This window comes from Trichosurus vulpecula, chromosome 3, assembly GCF_011100635.1.
Source record: "Trichosurus vulpecula isolate mTriVul1 chromosome 3, mTriVul1.pri, whole genome shotgun sequence".
NCBI classification, from domain to species: Eukaryota; Metazoa; Chordata; class Mammalia; order Diprotodontia; family Phalangeridae; genus Trichosurus; species Trichosurus vulpecula.
The window spans coordinates 125,391,190-125,407,682 of record NC_050575.1 but is presented as its reverse complement, the minus strand read 5'-3'; the positions used below and the strand labels follow the sequence as shown (position 1 = coordinate 125,407,682).

Below are 16,493 nucleotides of genomic sequence, written 5' to 3'. Positions count from 1 at the left end.
AGAATACTAGCACCAAATTGGACCTTTAAACATAGAATATTAAAACACAGAACATAGAAAGAATATAAAATGTTAGAAAATAGAACCAGACTGTTAGACCTGGGATAAGACTTAGAACATAGAACATTAGAGTAGCCTTAGAGATATCTCATAACTTTTTTCATTTAACAGATGAGAACTGAGGTCCAGGGAGGAAAAAAGTGATTTGCTGAAAGTCACACAGCTAGACAGAAGCCCAGAGCTTGGAAAATTAAGCTTCATTCCAATTCACCAGGATACCTCTTCATATCAGGTGATTTTTTTTTGTCATAACCTCAAAAGCTGGAAGGACGGGAAGGCAGTTTTTAGTCGTGCTGTACCAGTGTAGGTAGAGACCAATGCCACAACGTGGTGTCTCCATTTTCTCAACTTCGAAATGAAATGTTGGTCCCTTTCAGCTGTGACAGTCTACGACATGACCCTCTGAGTCTGGCAGGAGTTGTGGGGAGAGTGTGCTTCTGTAGAGACGTGGGATAATGAAATTTGACAGGCTTGGAGGAGACGGTGTTAGGACAAGACAGAGGGTGGGCAGGGGAAGGGAGTGTCAATCAAGTCACGACATACTATGTCGAGAGGGCGGCGCTGTTGCGGCAGGACAGGCTGAAGGATGCGCACTTAGGCTTAACTGGGCCCGTTCGCCGGGTTGGCATCAGGACACCGCAGTGGGGCTTCTTGTTGCTATCAGGGAGGCGGGCGCAGCAAAGCTGGGGCTGGGAGGAATTGCCCTTTGATTCTTCTAATTCCGGTTCCATCTTCTTGCGGGGTTACTGCCATGTGTTTAGAACGTTCTTTCCTTACCTTCCACGAACATAGTCACCAAAGTACTGGCTGCCGGTGTACTGCATAGCGCCCGCTCCCTTTTCAGCCAGCCGACGCTACTGCGTTCAGGGACCTCACTATAGCAACTAGTCGTGCGCATGCCCCGTTGCCCCTGAGGCGCCAGGGCTCCATTGCGCTTGCGTACACCCCGGGTAGCGGGCCGAGGAACAGCCTGGCCCGGCTCTTGCGTCTGCGCATGCGTCACTGCGGTGCGACTCGGGAGCAGAGTTCGGGAAAGGGGAGTTCAAGGAGATCCGAGGTAGACCCGGCCGGATTGGGCTCCGTGTGCTGCAGCCGCCGCCATGCCAGGTGTGGTGGAGCTGCCCACCTTGGACGACCTCAACGTGCAGGAGGTGAGGCCTTGCTCGCGGTGAGCAATTGACAGAACGGCGGCCCGAGCCCCGGGCCTGGCCCCTCTCAGTGCGTCCAGGACCCCCTTTAGGCCGGCCCCCTATCCCTGAGCCCTCCTGTCCCAGCACCCCTACATTTTCTTCCCTGGCATCCCATTCTCTTTCTCTTCACTCCGCATTCTCTTCCAAGTCACCCTATTCTTCTCCCTGTAACCCCCATTTTCTTCCTATTCACCCCTGCGTTCTCTTATTAGTCATCCCCATTCTCTTCCCTCGTTCTTTTCCCTGTCACCTCCATTCTCTTCCTAGCCACCCCTACATTCTCTTCCTGGTAGCCCCTATTCTCTTCCTAGTCCCCCCCATATTTTCTTCCTGGTAGCCCCCATTCTCTTCCTAGTCACCCCTACATTCTCTATATCCCCTTTCCCTTCGTTGTGTCCCTCGTCCTCTTCTCAGTAAACTACTCACTCTACTCTACCAAGGAATGGTCCCTCGTCCTGCTCCCTACCTCCCCTTCTGAGGCCCAACTTCCCTCCACCCCCCACTTTTACTTTATGATGATCACGTCTTCCCGGGCCAGATTTGGGAGACGTTTAACAAATAACTACATCTGTCTATTACATGAGGGCAGCAGTGACTTTACCTGTAGGGCAAGCTCTCCAACCTTAGTTTACTCCCCAAACACATGATTGTTGATCCCTTCTTTCCTGTTCATCTTTCCTTCAACTCTCCACCAGACTTGAAACCTCCCCCAGTCATTTTCCACCTAGAGTGTCCCCCAACTCCCTTGGACCTTTACCTTTCCCCCTTCTCTTTCTAAGTGGAAAGCCTATGGTCCCTGCCATCCTTTCCTACTCCTTTAGATCCTCTTTAGTCTTTCTGGATGTAAACACAAGCCCATATTTGTGAACCCTGAGGAATGCTCCCTGTCAGTGTGAGGCACTGCCACCAATCATTTTACTTTCTCTCTGTCCTGCTTGTGGCCCTCAGATAGATGTGTCTGTGTCCAGAACTTGATGAGGTCCCTATCCTTAGCATCAGGAAAGCCCTTTTAGCTCTGGGCAGTTGACAGAGACCTCAGACTCTGTAATTGTCATCTGTGTCCTGTAGCCAGTAAGGAGCCAGTAGCAAAGCTGGGCCCAGGAAACTGAGCATTATGATTCTATTTCTAGGTGCTATGAATGTACACAGTCAGCCTGACCTTGTCTGTGCTATGTTGGAGTGGAAAGAACCCCAGAATGGGAGTTAGGAGAACTCTTGTCAGTATCCCCTTGGCTAATTCAATAACTATTTGACTTTGTCAGAGCCAGGATAGAGTATCTGTGTGCTCTAGGCAAGATTTGAAAATTGCATATCTAATGTGTTGGTGAGTTTTGCTGAACTTTATTTCTTTGTCTAATTTTTTTTTTGGTAGAAAGAGATGATTCGTTCAATAAGTGACAGGGGTGGGGGAGGGAGGAGGAGGAGAACTATTTAAAAGTAAAGATGATGGAAAAACAAAAGATATCAATGTCCTTATGAAAGTATGAGCTATCACTAGAATATATGCCTCTTGATTTGTCACTAAATAACTTTTTTAGTATTGTGGAAAGTGAGATTTTCTGGCATCAATGTAAGGGTTTTTTTGTTTTGTTTTGGTTATGTTTTGTTTTTTAGGGATTTGGATGGAAACTAGAGCTGTGATTTCATTAACAGAGGGAACTCTTAAGTGAGGAAACACCCTCTATCAATCCTTATAACTTTAGAGCAGGGCTGTCCAAAATGTGGCCTGGCCTTCAGTGAGATTTATCCAGCTGCCTACAAAGCATAGAAATTATGTAAATGCTTTGATAAAGGACCAAGCTCTCACTAAAATGGCAAATCAAAATATATTGTCTATTGTTTCAATAAAAACTTAAGGTTGGACAGCCCTGCTTCAGAGAGTTGCACTGAGAGATTATGGGCAAACAGGTTATTAGGTGAAGCCTGAATTTGAGCCCAGCTCTGTTATACTGTAAAGCACTGTGAGGACAACAGTCTGTCTTATTTAAATTTTGTATTTCTCCTGGCACCTAACCCAGTGTTCTGCATACAGTATGCCTTTAGGTGAAAATGAGTAAATTGATGAATGACCTCCTTTTTCACCCAGTAGGACTTGTCAGTCAGGCTTGAGTTTGTCCGAATCCTAACACGTACTAGCAGTGTTGTTGTCTCAAACAAGGCACTTAAAGGGCTCTGACCCTCAGTTTTCCCCCTCTGTACCTCTGTCAACAAGATGAGGAGAGCTGCACTATCCGTGTCAGAGGGTGATTGTGAGGGAAGTGCTATCTAAAATCTTCAAGTGTCATATACGTGTGAAGTGATATTTTTATGAGAAAGGAATTGGTACATATGACTACTTAAAGAATACGTATAAAACTTAAAGACTTTTTGACCAACAAGAATTCTGTTTTAGAAAAAGATACTGAATAAATGTGTGAGGATAGTAGATAAAGCCATTAATGACTTTCAGTTCAGTAAATGTTTGTTGAGTGCATACTATGTTCTAGGTCCTGAGATAAATGTTGTGGGGGTGGAGGTGGGGACAAAGTCCAACCTAGACCCTCCTCTTTTCTCCCTTTATGCTGCTTTTCTTGATCTCATAGCTCCCATGGATTTAATTACCATTTCTCTGTTGATAATTCTCAAATCTGCCCGTCCTGCCCAGCCTCTCTGCTTATTTCCAATCTCAGATCTCCAGCTGCCTTTCATTCATCTCAGACATGATGTCCGGTAAACATATTAAATTCAACATGTCCAGAATGGACCTCATTATCTCCCTCCTACCCCAAGACTTCCCCTGATCCTGCCTTCCCTATTACTGTAGTGGGCAACACCATCCTCCCAGTCCCCTCAGGCTTGCAACCTAGGTGTCACCACTGTCTCTCATTGTTCCCTCTTTGCCAATATCCAATCTGTTGCCAAGGCCTGTCAATTTTGCCTTTGCAATGTCTTTCATATATACCCCCTTCTCTCCTCTGATACTGCCACCACTCTAGTGCAGGCCCTCATCACCTCGAACCTTGATTATTGCAATAGCCTGCTGGTGTGTCTGTCTCAAGTCTCTGCCCAGTCCAATCCATCCTCTATTCAGCCATGAAAGTGATTTTCTATAAGCAAAGGTTTGATCACGTTGTCCCCTAATCAGTAAACGGCATTGGCTTCCTATTGCCTCCAGAATCAAATGTAAAATATGCTATTTGGCATTCAGAGTCCTTTTATAATCTGTTTCCTACCTTTCTAGTCATCTTACACCTTACTCTGTGACACATAACTATTCAATCCAGTGACACTCACCTCCTTGCTGTTTTTGAATGACATTCCATCTCTTGGCATTTTATTATTTCCCTATTTGTTCTGTATATAGTTTGCTTTGTATGTATTTGTTTGCATGGTATCTTCCACATTAGATTGTAAGCTCCTTGAGGGCTCTTTTTGCCTCTTTTTGTATCCCCATTGTTTAGCAAAGTGCCTGACACATAGTAGGCACCTAATAAATGTTTATTGATTGATTGATTCTATTGCTTCAAATATAAAAATATCAGGCTTTTCCTCCCTACCAAATATGGCTCATATAAAACTTGCATGTGGCAAATGATTCTGCTGCAGTTAGCTTTTAACCTTCCTGCCCCTAGGCTTTACAGGATAAAAGGCATCAGTCCAGTTTAGAATCTGCAGTTATGTTTCTACCAACTTATTTTTTTTCTTTCTTAATATCAATTTGAATTTGTTGATGATGCTAATTGTCATCTTGTTTCAACTTCAGCTACTAGAATCTTTTCCTTTGGGACCATGGCATCTTTTGACTTATTTAGGCAATCTGCATCTCCTACCTTACTATCTGTTTTTCACAGCAAATATTTACAGAATTTTTATTGTAGTTTTCTGTAATTATTTCATTGTAAGTCTCTTTTTCCTTTCAAAGAGATCTTTTAGGGCTGTGGCCTATATTTGGAGGCAGTTTATACTCTGATCAATACAGTCATTAAGATATATGGTAAAACATCATCCATTTCCTCAAGGAGCTTATAATCTAGTAGCACAAGTATGATTAAGGAACTTGTTTCTGTTCACAAATATGTAATTCTTTTAAAACTTTTCCTGTAGGTGAATGTCAGTTCAGCTGTGCTAAAAGCTGCAGCCCATCATTATGGTGCACAGTGTGATAAAGTCAATAAAGAATTTATGCTTTGCCGCTGGGAGGAGAAGGACCCAAGGCGATGTTTAAGTGAAGGGAAACTTGTCAATCAGTGTGCTCTGGATTTCTTCAGGTAAAGATTTCTCTGTGTAAATACCCTGACACAAAAGACCAGGTTAACCAAAATTAATTCACCAAAATGTATGCTATGTGAAAAGCATTATGCTAGGTCTGGGGAATACAGAGACAAAATGGTCACTGCATTCAAAAGGCTTACATTGTACTCTAGGGATATACAAAGTAATTTGAGACTAGATCAGTTAATACTGGGGGAATCAGGAAAGGTATCATAGAGGAAACCCTGAAGGAAGATCAGAGGATCTTGGAGATATAAGGTACTTACAGGTCATCTAGACCTGAGGTGTCAAATACCAGCTGCAACATTCCCCTTGCAGCGTGAACCTGATTAAGGCATAATTGGGAAATATTTAACAAAATAAATAAAAATACATTAGGACATACATAATACTAATATGTGGTTTTTTAAGTCAGTACTCCTGCAGGAATCTTTATATATTAGAGTTTGATACCACTGATCTAGCCCAACCCCCTTATTTTGCATATAAGGTAACTGAGGCTGAGATGTTAAGTAACTTGCCCTAGGATGAATAGCAGAGTTGGGATTTAAACCTAGGCCCTCTCACTCTAAGTCCAAGACTCTTCTGATATTCAGAAATGAAGATGGTAATGCATTTCAAGCATTAGGAACAATTTGTACAAATTCATAGAGTTGAGAGATAGAAAGTCCAGTTTAGGAAATAGCTGATAAAGTTCAGCTAAAAGTTATTGTTTATAGGATAATAATGTGGAAATAAGACTTTAAAATTGTTGTCTTGCTGCGTATTGGCAGTAACACTCAGAAAAGGCAGCTTGCAAAGACAAATTTCAAAATGGGTGAAGGATTTCAGAGGTGACACAGCAATGTGTGTATGTCTGTGCCCCTTATAATAAGAGGAATTATTGTTTAATTGATAATATGATATTATACTAATATTTTATAAATAGTAGGCTATTATTCTATTGGGCTTGGCAGTTTCCAAGTTTTTTCAATATTGCAATTCCAGGAAGTATGTAGTACAAGTATAGTTTCTTATTGATGAGGAAACTGTGGCTTTGAGAAATGATTTGTTCATGGCTCAAACCCTAGGTCTCCTGACACTAATTCAGTGGCTTTTTCCATTCTAGTACATTCATTTGTGAATCATGGATAATAAGACTTAGTAGAATTAATTTAGGAAAAACTCAAAATAAGACTTCAGAAATTAGAACTTTTCATTTTTTTTTTGGAGGGGGGAAGGCAAGGCAATTGGGGTTAAGTGACTTGCCCAAGGTCACACAGCTAGTACATGTGTCAAGTGTCTGAGGCCATATTTGAACTCAGGTCCTCCTGACTCCGGAGCTGTGCTCTACTCACTGCGCCACCTAGCTGTCCTCCAGAACTTTTCATTTTTTAAAAGGAGACAATAATTTCTTATGGTTTAAGTATACTGTGTTCCCATGGTAAAAATTTCTTTCTCATTTTGTCACATGGTGCCCGAAAGCTTCCTTGGGAGAAAGCCATTAATCCTGAGAATGTCAGGGGCAGAGTTAGGTTGTATAGATTTTAGGGTGACAGGGATGAGCTTGAAGTCATGAATAACTGACTAAAGCTATCATAAATCATGAAACTGTAGCATATTAGTGTTAGAAGTAACCTTGGAGACTATTTAGTACAATCTTCTCATTTTACAAGTGAAGAAACTGAGGCCCAATATTGACTTAACCACTTCCTTACAATAAATTAGTGGCAGAGCCAGGACTTGAAGCCTGGTGTCCTTATTATTAGTCCAGTACCCCTTACACTATATTATGAATTTCTGGATTAAAAACCACACTAGAGTTTCTGTTTTTACGGGGGGGAGGGAGGTACCCTGAATTGACCTCTGTCATCATCATCTTGATGTATACAGGCATACTTTCTATTAAACTTGTTTTGTAAAAAGGTCATTAATACATTGTAACTGAATTTGGTTTTGACTGCATATTTGTTACAAGGAATTCTTTTTTCTTTCCTTTTCATTGTGAGGAGGAGAGGTAGAAGGAAGAAAGGGCAAGTTTTGTTAGTTGAAATTAGTTAAAAATAAATTTTGAAAATAGAATATAACCAAATTCTACATTATATACTTTCATTTAACTGATTACCTAAGATAGAAACCTGATAGTTAGCCACAATCTAAGGGAGCCCTTGAGCCCTAATTTGAGTAACTCTCCCAAGGACCTCTGGTCTGCTTGCCATTTTAATTGAAAGTTGCTCTTAAGAAATAAATCCCATTCCTGTCCCTGCAGTTTTACCTCATATCATGTTCACCAATTCAATTAAAAATTTATTAACTAGATAGTGCAGAGCACCATACTCATTGTTGGGGTAGAAAGCCCAGGGTAGGTTCAGAGCATAGAGAATAGTTCAGTTTGGGCGCGTAAGGGAACAGCATAAGAAAGAGGACTAAAAAGGAGGAATGGTGCCATACTTGGTAGTTATGTGATAGAGAAGCTTTTTGTTCAGGTCTGGTCCATTCCATCTCTGAGGTATTGTGATTATATACCAAGCCCTCGGCAGTCAGTTTCGTCTATCAGTTAAATTTCTAACTTCACTCACCAGGCAATAGGAAATCATGCTAAAGATTTTCCAAGCATAAGAGTGACTTGACTACATCTCTGCTTAAGGAGGATTGTTTTTGTAGCAGTAAAAAGATGGATTGGCGAGAGGGAGAGTGAAGGCAGGAAGACCTATTAGGAGGCTCACATTGTTAGGAAAGGCAACATGATAGCATGCATAGAGTGCTGGCTTTAGAGATAGGAATGGCCACATCCTGGCCTCTGACACTTGGTAGTTTTGTGACCAAAGGCAAGTCACTTAGCATTTCTAAGCCTCAGTTTCCTCATCTATATAAAATAGGCATAATACCTGTGGTACTTACCTTACACGTTCAAATAAAATATTGTTTGTAAAGCACTTTACAAACTTTACGAATTATGCAAATTAAATGTCAGTTATTGTGGCAGTCCATGTGAGTGTAATGAAATCTTTCACTAAGGTGATGGTAGTGGGAATTGAGAGGAAATGATTGTGAGATGTGTTGATAACTTGCTAGCTAATTAGATATGAAAGTGAAGTGAAAGGGAAGAGTTGAAGATAACCCTAGATTATAAACGAGAGAATCTCAAGTCTCTCCCCATTTCAGCCCATCCTCTACTCAGCTGTCACATGGATCTTCCTAAAGAATAGGTCTGACTATGTCACTCCTATTCAGTAAACTCTAGTGGCTCCTTATCACCCTGAGGATTAAATATGAAATTGTCTTTTTGGTTTTCAAAGCCCTTTATTAACCTGGTCCCCTCCTAGCAACACCCACCTCCTTGCTATTCCTGGAACAAGATAATCCATGTTCTGACACTGGCTGGCAGTCTTGCCTGGAATTCTCTTCCTTCCCATTTCTGCCTTCAGGCTTCCCTGGCTTCCTTCAGATCCCTAAATCACAACTTCTACAGGAAGTGTTTCCAGTCCCCTTTAATGCTAGAGCCTTTCCTCTGTTGAGTATCTTCAGTTTTCCTATATAAAGCTTGTGTATGCATATGTAATATGTAGAGATTTATCTATATCTAGATATCTGCATTTTGTTTGCACTTAGTTGTTTCCATGTTCTTTCCCCCACTGTGAGCTTCCTGAGAGCAGTCTTTTGCCTTTCTTTGTATCCTTAGCACTTGGCACAGTACTCTGGTTCATAGTAGCCTTGCACCTAGTAGGTACTTAACAAATGCTTGTTGACTGAATGAGAGTAGGTGAATGATGGTGCTGAAGAGTTAGTGAACTCAGGAGCAGATTTTGGACATGTTGAGTTTGATAGTCAGTGGGACATGCAGTTGAATTGCATGCAAATCTGAGACTTGGGTTTTTCTTGGACCAGCTAATAATCAATACTGTCTCATTTACTAGAGTTAACACCTTGTGTATCTAGCATTGTTAGCAACAGTGTTATGTGGTAAGGGGGAAGGAGGAATTTACATTAGAAACTTTTTCGGTGGTCTTAAACTTTAAGCACCAAAACAGTTTTCCCTCTTTGGGATGGAAGTCTTTCTGGAATAAAGCACACATTTTCTCATAAACAGAGAATACTTGATATAACTTTTTTCTTGATCCAGAGCTGTCATTATGTATGTTAGTTGATGTAGTGTTCTATAAAACACTGTGCTTAGTGGTTTTGGAATGTACTTGATGCTTTTGACTTGTTGTGTCTGTTTTTTGTAGTATTCCTGTCTTCTCTCTCACAGTCATTGCCATTTCTTACTATTCTCCACTTGCCTCCTGCTACTACAGTTCCTTGAACTCCCTCCTTAGCACTTCTTAATTTGCTTCTAATCTGCTCTGGTTTTAGGAATCAGACTAACCTATTTGAATTGGGTATATCCAGTTTAAATAGGCTCTTTATCAAGGAGAGAGAGGGACTTACTTAACTCTATGATAATCTGTTCTGACTTCTCTGTGGCCTTTTAGGTCAGTTTTCTGGTTCTCAGATGTCTTTCCAATAATAAACCTTATTGTGTAATCAAGATTTTTATAAAAGATTGACATAATAGAAAGAGTGCTAGATTTGGAATCAGGTTTTAACCTCTCCACATCTCTGGTTCTTTGTTTCCTCATTTTTAAAAAGGGAATGGTACTTGTACTACTTACTTTTTAAGTTCATTATGAACGCTAATTTAGATGATAGAGCAAAGTGCTTTGGAAATAGTATTTTGTACTTATGCACACTTAAGGGTCATCCTCATCGTCATCATTACTGTTATTGTTGTTGTTACCTGCCACTTTTATCTCATTGGTTTATGTAATAAACATTAATTCAGTGCCTGCTGTTTTAGAAGTACTATGCTAGGGATAAAAAAAAAAGAAAAAGAAAAATGAAACAGTCTCTGCCCTCATGGAGCTCACATGCTGTCAGGGAGGACGATGTTCACGGATGAGTAAGTAGAGTCACTTCTGGGGATGAGTGGGAAGGGCAGATAGCAGCTGGGAGAATCAAGATAGACCTCTTGAAGGAGGTGGAACTTTAGTTGAGTCATGAAAAAAGCTAGGGAGTCCTGTGAGGGAAAGGAGCAGAAGTCATGCATTCCAGGTCTGTGTAAAGGCTCCATCTCCAGATGGAGACAGAATATCATGTAGGTCAGTTTGGCTAGAGCAGAGAATGTATGGAGGAGATTTAACATGCAGTAAGCCTGGAAAGGTAGGCTGAAGCCAGATTGTGAAGGACTTAAGTGCCAAAGAAAGAAGTTTTTCTTTTTTTTAAAGACATAGTTTGAAACCATTGGAGTTTTTTCAGCAGGAGAGTGATGTGGTCAGACCTCCGCTTTTGGAAGATCAAATTTGTGAGCTGTGTGAGGGATAGATTGAAGAGAGAAATCATCTTTTGAGTTTTATCCTAGAATGTACTTTGCCGTCATAAGTCATAGAATTTAAATTTGGAAGGGACCTTAGATATCACATAGATTTTTTTCCCCCATTTAGTTTATAGATGAGGAAATTGAGGTCCATAGAAATACAGATTACAGTTAAATGGTTAACAGAGATACACAGATAACAAAGCCTAACTTTGAATCCAAGTTTCCTGATTTCAAATCCAGTAGTCTTTCTGTTTCACTATTTTGCCTCTGTACTTTTTGTCACACTCATCACTTTTCCTCTCCATTTTGCTTCCCAATAAACTAACTTCCTAGTTCCTGCCTTTCAGGAGTATAAAGACACACTGTGCTGAGCCCTTTACTGAGTATTGGACCTGTCTTGATTATTCTGATCTTCAAGAGCTTCGCCGATGTCGCAAAGAACAGGCAAAATTTGACAACTGTGTCCTGGACAAACTGGGTTGGGTGCGCCCTAACTTGGGAGAACTGTCAAAGGTAAAAGACTTATAGATTACCTTGCTCTTGAACCAGTGGTTGGGTAAAAGCATCTTCGACAGAAGTAGTAGAATATGCTCATTGAGGTTAGCCTTTAATTGTCACTGTAGATATGGTAGGCTTCCTGAAATCCAAGTTTGCAAAATAGAAAAATGAGATTGGACGATTACTCACATTTAAGAAGGAATTTTGTTTTATAGAAAGATCCCTCCCCTATAGTGCTTGTTTTCAGATCAGTTTGGGGGTGGAGGTGGGGTTGGAGAGGCTTAAAAGTAAGAGAAAAAGGGAAGAAAAGAAAAATGAAGCATTAGTAAGATTATGATATAAATCAGTAGGGAAAATAATAGCTTGGTATATAGGAAATCAGAAGGCTTGGAGATTTTGTTACTAGCAAATCACTCTCTCTGATACTCAGTTTCCCATTCTTTAAAATGAGGGAGTTAGATTAAATCAATCCTAACATTCTGTGCTCCATTACTGTCCATTCTAAGATCCCTTCTAGCCCTATCATTGTGTCTTTAGAATCACTTCCAGCTCTAATATTCTCTACTCTAAGTGTCTTTTCCTGTTATGAATTTCAGTGTCCATCTAGCTTTACCAATACTGGAAAAAGAATTCTCTCTAAAACATACCCCAAACTCAAAATCTTGTGGAAATCAATGCTGAAAGCTAAAAATATTAGCTAAAAAGAAAATTAAAAAAATAAAATAAAACATAGCCCAGAACAGCTTATCGAGCCATTGTACAGACCTCAGAACTTACTATCTCCTGGGTCAGCCCATTCCTCTGATTATTGAGTTATTCCTTATATCAGGCTTAAATTTGCATCCCAGCTTCTGTTTTTGTAAAATGAGATAATAATGTCACCTAGGTCACAAGGTTGCTCTTCAAACCTTAAGTCCTATGTAAAAATTAGCTATTTTTGTGATTATAACAGATGACAGAAAGAACCACCCAGTTCTCATTTGATTCTGTTTTCTCCTACAAGGAGAAGAATCAAATGGCATCTAGCACAGTATTTAAATAATTGTAGGTACTTAATAAATGTTTCTCGAATGAATGATTTTAGGACTAGAAGTCAGAACAAATCTCACTAATAAGGAATTGAATCGCAAGATAAATAAGGACACAGTACTAGCAACCCTTGAGGAACTCAGGTTACCTGGCCTACGTGAAACACATCACACATTCTGAAAGAACTGATGGGATTGAACTATCTGTGATCTTTAAAAGGGAGCAGGGAAAAGACCACAGGGCTGGAGTGTTCCAATTCTCAGAAAAGAGAAGAGAATGAGTCTTGACTTCCATTACTGACAAGATTCTTTAAAGTATTATTCAAGGAATGGTTAGTAAACATCTAGAAAAGGAAGTGATTACAAAGAGCCAGCAAGCCTTCATTAAGAGCATATCATACCAAACTAACATCATATCTTTTTTTTTTTTGACAGAGCTGCTAGATCAGGGAATGCAATAGATAATATTTTATCTGAATTTCAGCAAAGCATTTGATAAAAGCTTTCGTGCTATTTTTGTGGAAAGGATGGAAACATGTAAGCTAAATAGAGATAAATATAGACTCTTACACACAAACGTAGAATCTTTGAATCCAGAAGAAACTAAAAAAAAAAAGAGAGGCTAAGTGATTTGTCCAAGGTCACAGCCAGCCTGTGTCTGAGGCAGAATTTGAACTCATCTTCCTGATCTAAGGACTATACTCTATTCACTACCTCACCTAACTGTACTCATCTACTACCTTACCATCATCTTGTCTGCCTGAGCAGTAGTCCTGTCTTATTCTTTTCTCTTTTTTGTGTCAATATAGATTTAAAAAAAAACAACTCCCTTTTGTGGTCTTCAGCTTTCAATGCTAGCCTCAGCTTTTTTTTTTTTAATTGAGGTTTAGCTCCTGACTGTGTTCTTGTAGGACGATGAGATACTTTTGTTTTCTCCCTCTGTCATCTTCCCTTGCTTCACTCGTCTGTATTTTTTTTTTAAACTTAAATTAGTGGAGTTCTCTGTGCATTCATATCAGCCATATCAGGCAGTTCCCCTTTTTCTTTCTCATTGGAATCTTCTCTTTGGGTCTCTAGAATTTCGTTTTTGAAAGTTTCCTATTCCTTCTGGCCTCATTTGCCTTGTAGAATTTTAGTACATGAGATCATTCTTGTGAACTTTTAAAGATCTGCTCTCCCTAAAATCTAGGGTATATGTCATACTATTCCCGCCTTTTCCTGCTCTATCAAAATCTTTAAGTGTTTATGATTACATGAAACTATGATTGATACCAAATTTTCTAGGAGCATATCTATTGTATAAAACAAGGCACAATAATATCCTTTTATGAGGTATGATCCCAAAGTCATTTTTACTTGGCTTTAGAATACTGGAAAGATTCTTTCCTTTTGCATATTCCTTTTGATATTTTTCAGTTGCTTCTTAGTTTGCATATTTCCTTTTGATATTTTTCAGTTGCTTCTTAGTTTTGAGTATATGATCTTTGTACTTGGTGGGAACACTACCCATGTGACCTTGGACAAATCACCCAACCTCTCTGGGCCTCAGTACCTCATCTGAAAAATTAGAGGTTTGGACTAAATGGCCTCTAAGGTCTTGAACAGTTCTAAATTTATGATCTTAAGATTGGGCACACTTTGGAAAGGTTTTCCAGCCATCTTTGGTATTGTGGCCAGTTAGGTCTGTTACCTCCTATGCATAAAACTGTCCTGATAACAGCTCTTAATTCAGGGCTTCATTATATTTACAGAGTGTTTTCCTCCCCAAACCCATCCTAGGCATGTTGGAGTACTGTTATCCCCTTTTTACAGAGGGGGAGACTGAGTATGAGAGAAGGGAAGTTACCTGCCTGAGGGGCCCATGGGTAGAGCTCCACCCTACTTCTTTAGACTTCTTGTGAAGGTCTCCTGCGGACACACTAGGATGTTGTAACAACAGTATTGCTTGCAGCTGCTGTGGCTGTGTAAGGCCAATAACACCAGCACATAGGAGAGCTGCTAGCACAGGTTCTTTGATCTGCTTTTCTAAGAATGCAACTTCTATAATCTCACTTTAATTAAACATACATATATCATTCACTTAGTTCAGGGGAAAATGTCAGCACCCTGAATTTCAGAGCAAATACAAACAGAAAATGTAAGCAGAACAAATAACACAAATCAACAGACAGGCTTCTAAGCTGTCTGGCCAAAGCTATACATATATAGTTATCAGAGAGAGAATCATCAAAATCTGGGTTTTCAAAGCCGGGGGGCTCCTTAATGACTACCTAGAGTCTCCACACCAACACTCTTCCAATGAGTGAGCCCCAAACCAAATGCCAACCTCAGAGTATTTATACACTTCTTCAGGGTCAGAGTGCTTCATACCTCTCAAGGGTTTCACACCTCTTCAGAGTTTCATACCTCTCCTGACCTAACTAGCAAAAGGGTGTGCACCTTCCTACAAACAAAGGCAAGACTCAATCAGAGGCACTTGATTGCCTTAGTGCTGAGAAGCACTCCAAAACAAAAGACAACAAAAAGTCCCACTTTGCTTGCCATTACAGATGTTGACAGGTTTTAAACTTGGAGTGGGACTGGAGGAGGATGGAGAAGAATGGGTAGTTTTCCCCAGAGGTAGTTTGTTGTGGTAGAAAAGGCACTAGTTTAGAGTCAGAGTGTCTGGATTCTTTTGCATATCAATTGTGTATTTATGGACAAATCATTTCATCTCTTTAAGCCTTAGTTTTCTTGTCTATGTAATAAGGAGGTTGGCCTAGATGGTGAGATATCTGCCACTTCTGATACTCTATGCAAAGCTCAGTGAGGAAAAACTCTTGTTCAGATCTGGTTCTTACATTGACCGCTGTGTGACCATGGGCAAGTCAAGCTCAGTTCCCTTTTCTGTGCTAACTCTTGCATTGCCTGCTTCTGAGGATTCCTGTGAAGAAACTTTGTAATTTTTAAAGCCCTATAAAAATGGCAGCGCTACTACACACCTTTCTCCTAAAACTGTTATTTGCTTCTCTCCTTCCCCTTTCTAGGTCACAAAAGTGAGCACAACTCGACCTCTACCGGAGAATACCTATCATTCTAGACCAAGACCAGAGCCAAATCCTGTTTATGAGGGGGATTTGAAGCCTCCAAAACATGGTAGCCGATTGTTTTTCTGGAACTGGTAGAAGAAAGAGCTATATCTAGGGAACTCACACTCAAAGACAGCCTCAAGCAAGGAGCACAGAATTAAGACTCTTGTCCACCTTCTCTGCAGGACCAGTGGGTCCTTTCCAGGAAAATAAAAAAAGAAAACCAAATTTATGTGGCTTGGCACTTATTTTATACTGTTTCCTGATTCTTAGGGTGAACTAGCTATTTAGTAAAGATTTAAAGGAAACCACTTTATTTTATTATATTTTATTTAACTTTCTGACCTTTTAAGTTGATTTCCCCTTCTTGTTTTTAGGTTTCTGGAGTACTGCTATTTGTCTTTCTCTTTCAGATAGTAGAGGCCATTGTCATGGACTCAAAAGATCACTGGGCTATGACTCAAGAGACCTGGGTTTGAGTCTCATTGCTTTCACTATCTTTGGGTATGTCTCTTCCCCTTTCTGAGGTGCAGAGAGATGAAGTGACTTGCCAGATGTTACATGGTAGCAAGTACCATGACCAGGATTTGAACCTAGTTCCTTTTATACAAAAATCCACTACTTTCTTCACTATACCATATATGCATTCCTGTTTGCCAAGAGTCACACCACCACTTGAAGCTGACCCCTATTGTGAATACAGGAATACCCCACCTTACCCCACCTAAAGTTATTAATGTGTTATGGGGGAAATAAAACTTTAAGTGAAAAAAGTATTAGAGAGGGCTTGTACTTCTATCACCACATTATAAAAACATGGATGGGGAGCTGACCATTTGTTATTTTTGTGTGGTTGTGTGACGATTGTGTGCTTTGGCAATGATGTGTTTGCAGTGTTAATTCAGGTGGATCTTGGTTCTTTGATTTTGCCTGGAATTCATCCAAATGATGAATTCACATTTGTACTTTCACAACACACATACATGAATATTGAACTCAACCTGCCAGTTGGCTCCATTTTGTGTCTGGAGCATTCTGTAAGAGGACTTGACACCTCATT

The 16,493-nt window shown here is 40.2% G+C and overlaps 2 protein-coding genes across 3 annotated transcripts in view; one reads left to right on the top strand and one right to left on the bottom strand.

The window, feature by feature from the left end:
• MORN5 (MORN repeat containing 5) overlaps positions 1–884 on the bottom strand; it is a 58,262-nt gene extending 57,378 nt beyond the window's left edge. The window contains exon 1 of one of the 2 annotated variants that reach the window (XM_036752360.1): positions 838–884. In XM_036752360.1, coding sequence (XP_036608255.1) covers positions 838–884 — 47 coding nt within the window. Of the gene's footprint in view, positions 1–155; positions 175–837 lie in introns of those variants that run through there. The other variant, XM_036752361.1, reaches the window with a different exon arrangement.
• A 165-nt stretch (positions 885–1,049) lies between these two features.
• On the top strand, positions 1,050–15,661 carry NDUFA8 (NADH:ubiquinone oxidoreductase subunit A8). The gene is made up of 4 exons (XM_036748101.1): positions 1,050–1,211; positions 5,334–5,497; positions 11,187–11,352; positions 15,392–15,661. The coding sequence occupies exons 1-4, from the start codon at positions 1,161–1,163 to the stop codon at positions 15,527–15,529; spliced, it is 519 nt and encodes a 172-aa protein (XP_036603996.1). The 5' UTR covers positions 1,050–1,160; the 3' UTR covers positions 15,530–15,661.
• Positions 15,662–16,493: the final 832 nt, after the last annotated feature.

Coding starts and splice junctions, on each gene's coding strand:
- NDUFA8 (XM_036748101.1), top strand. CDS start 1,161: ATGCCAGGTGTGGTGGAGCTGCCCACCTTGGACGACCTCAACGTGCAG. Junction 1,212..5,333: donor ACGACCTCAACGTGCAGGAG/GTGAGGCCTTGC, acceptor CTTTTCCTGTAG/GTGAATGTCAGTTCAGCTGT. Junction 11,353..15,391: donor ACTTGGGAGAACTGTCAAAG/GTAAAAGACTTA, acceptor TCCCCTTTCTAG/GTCACAAAAGTGAGCACAAC.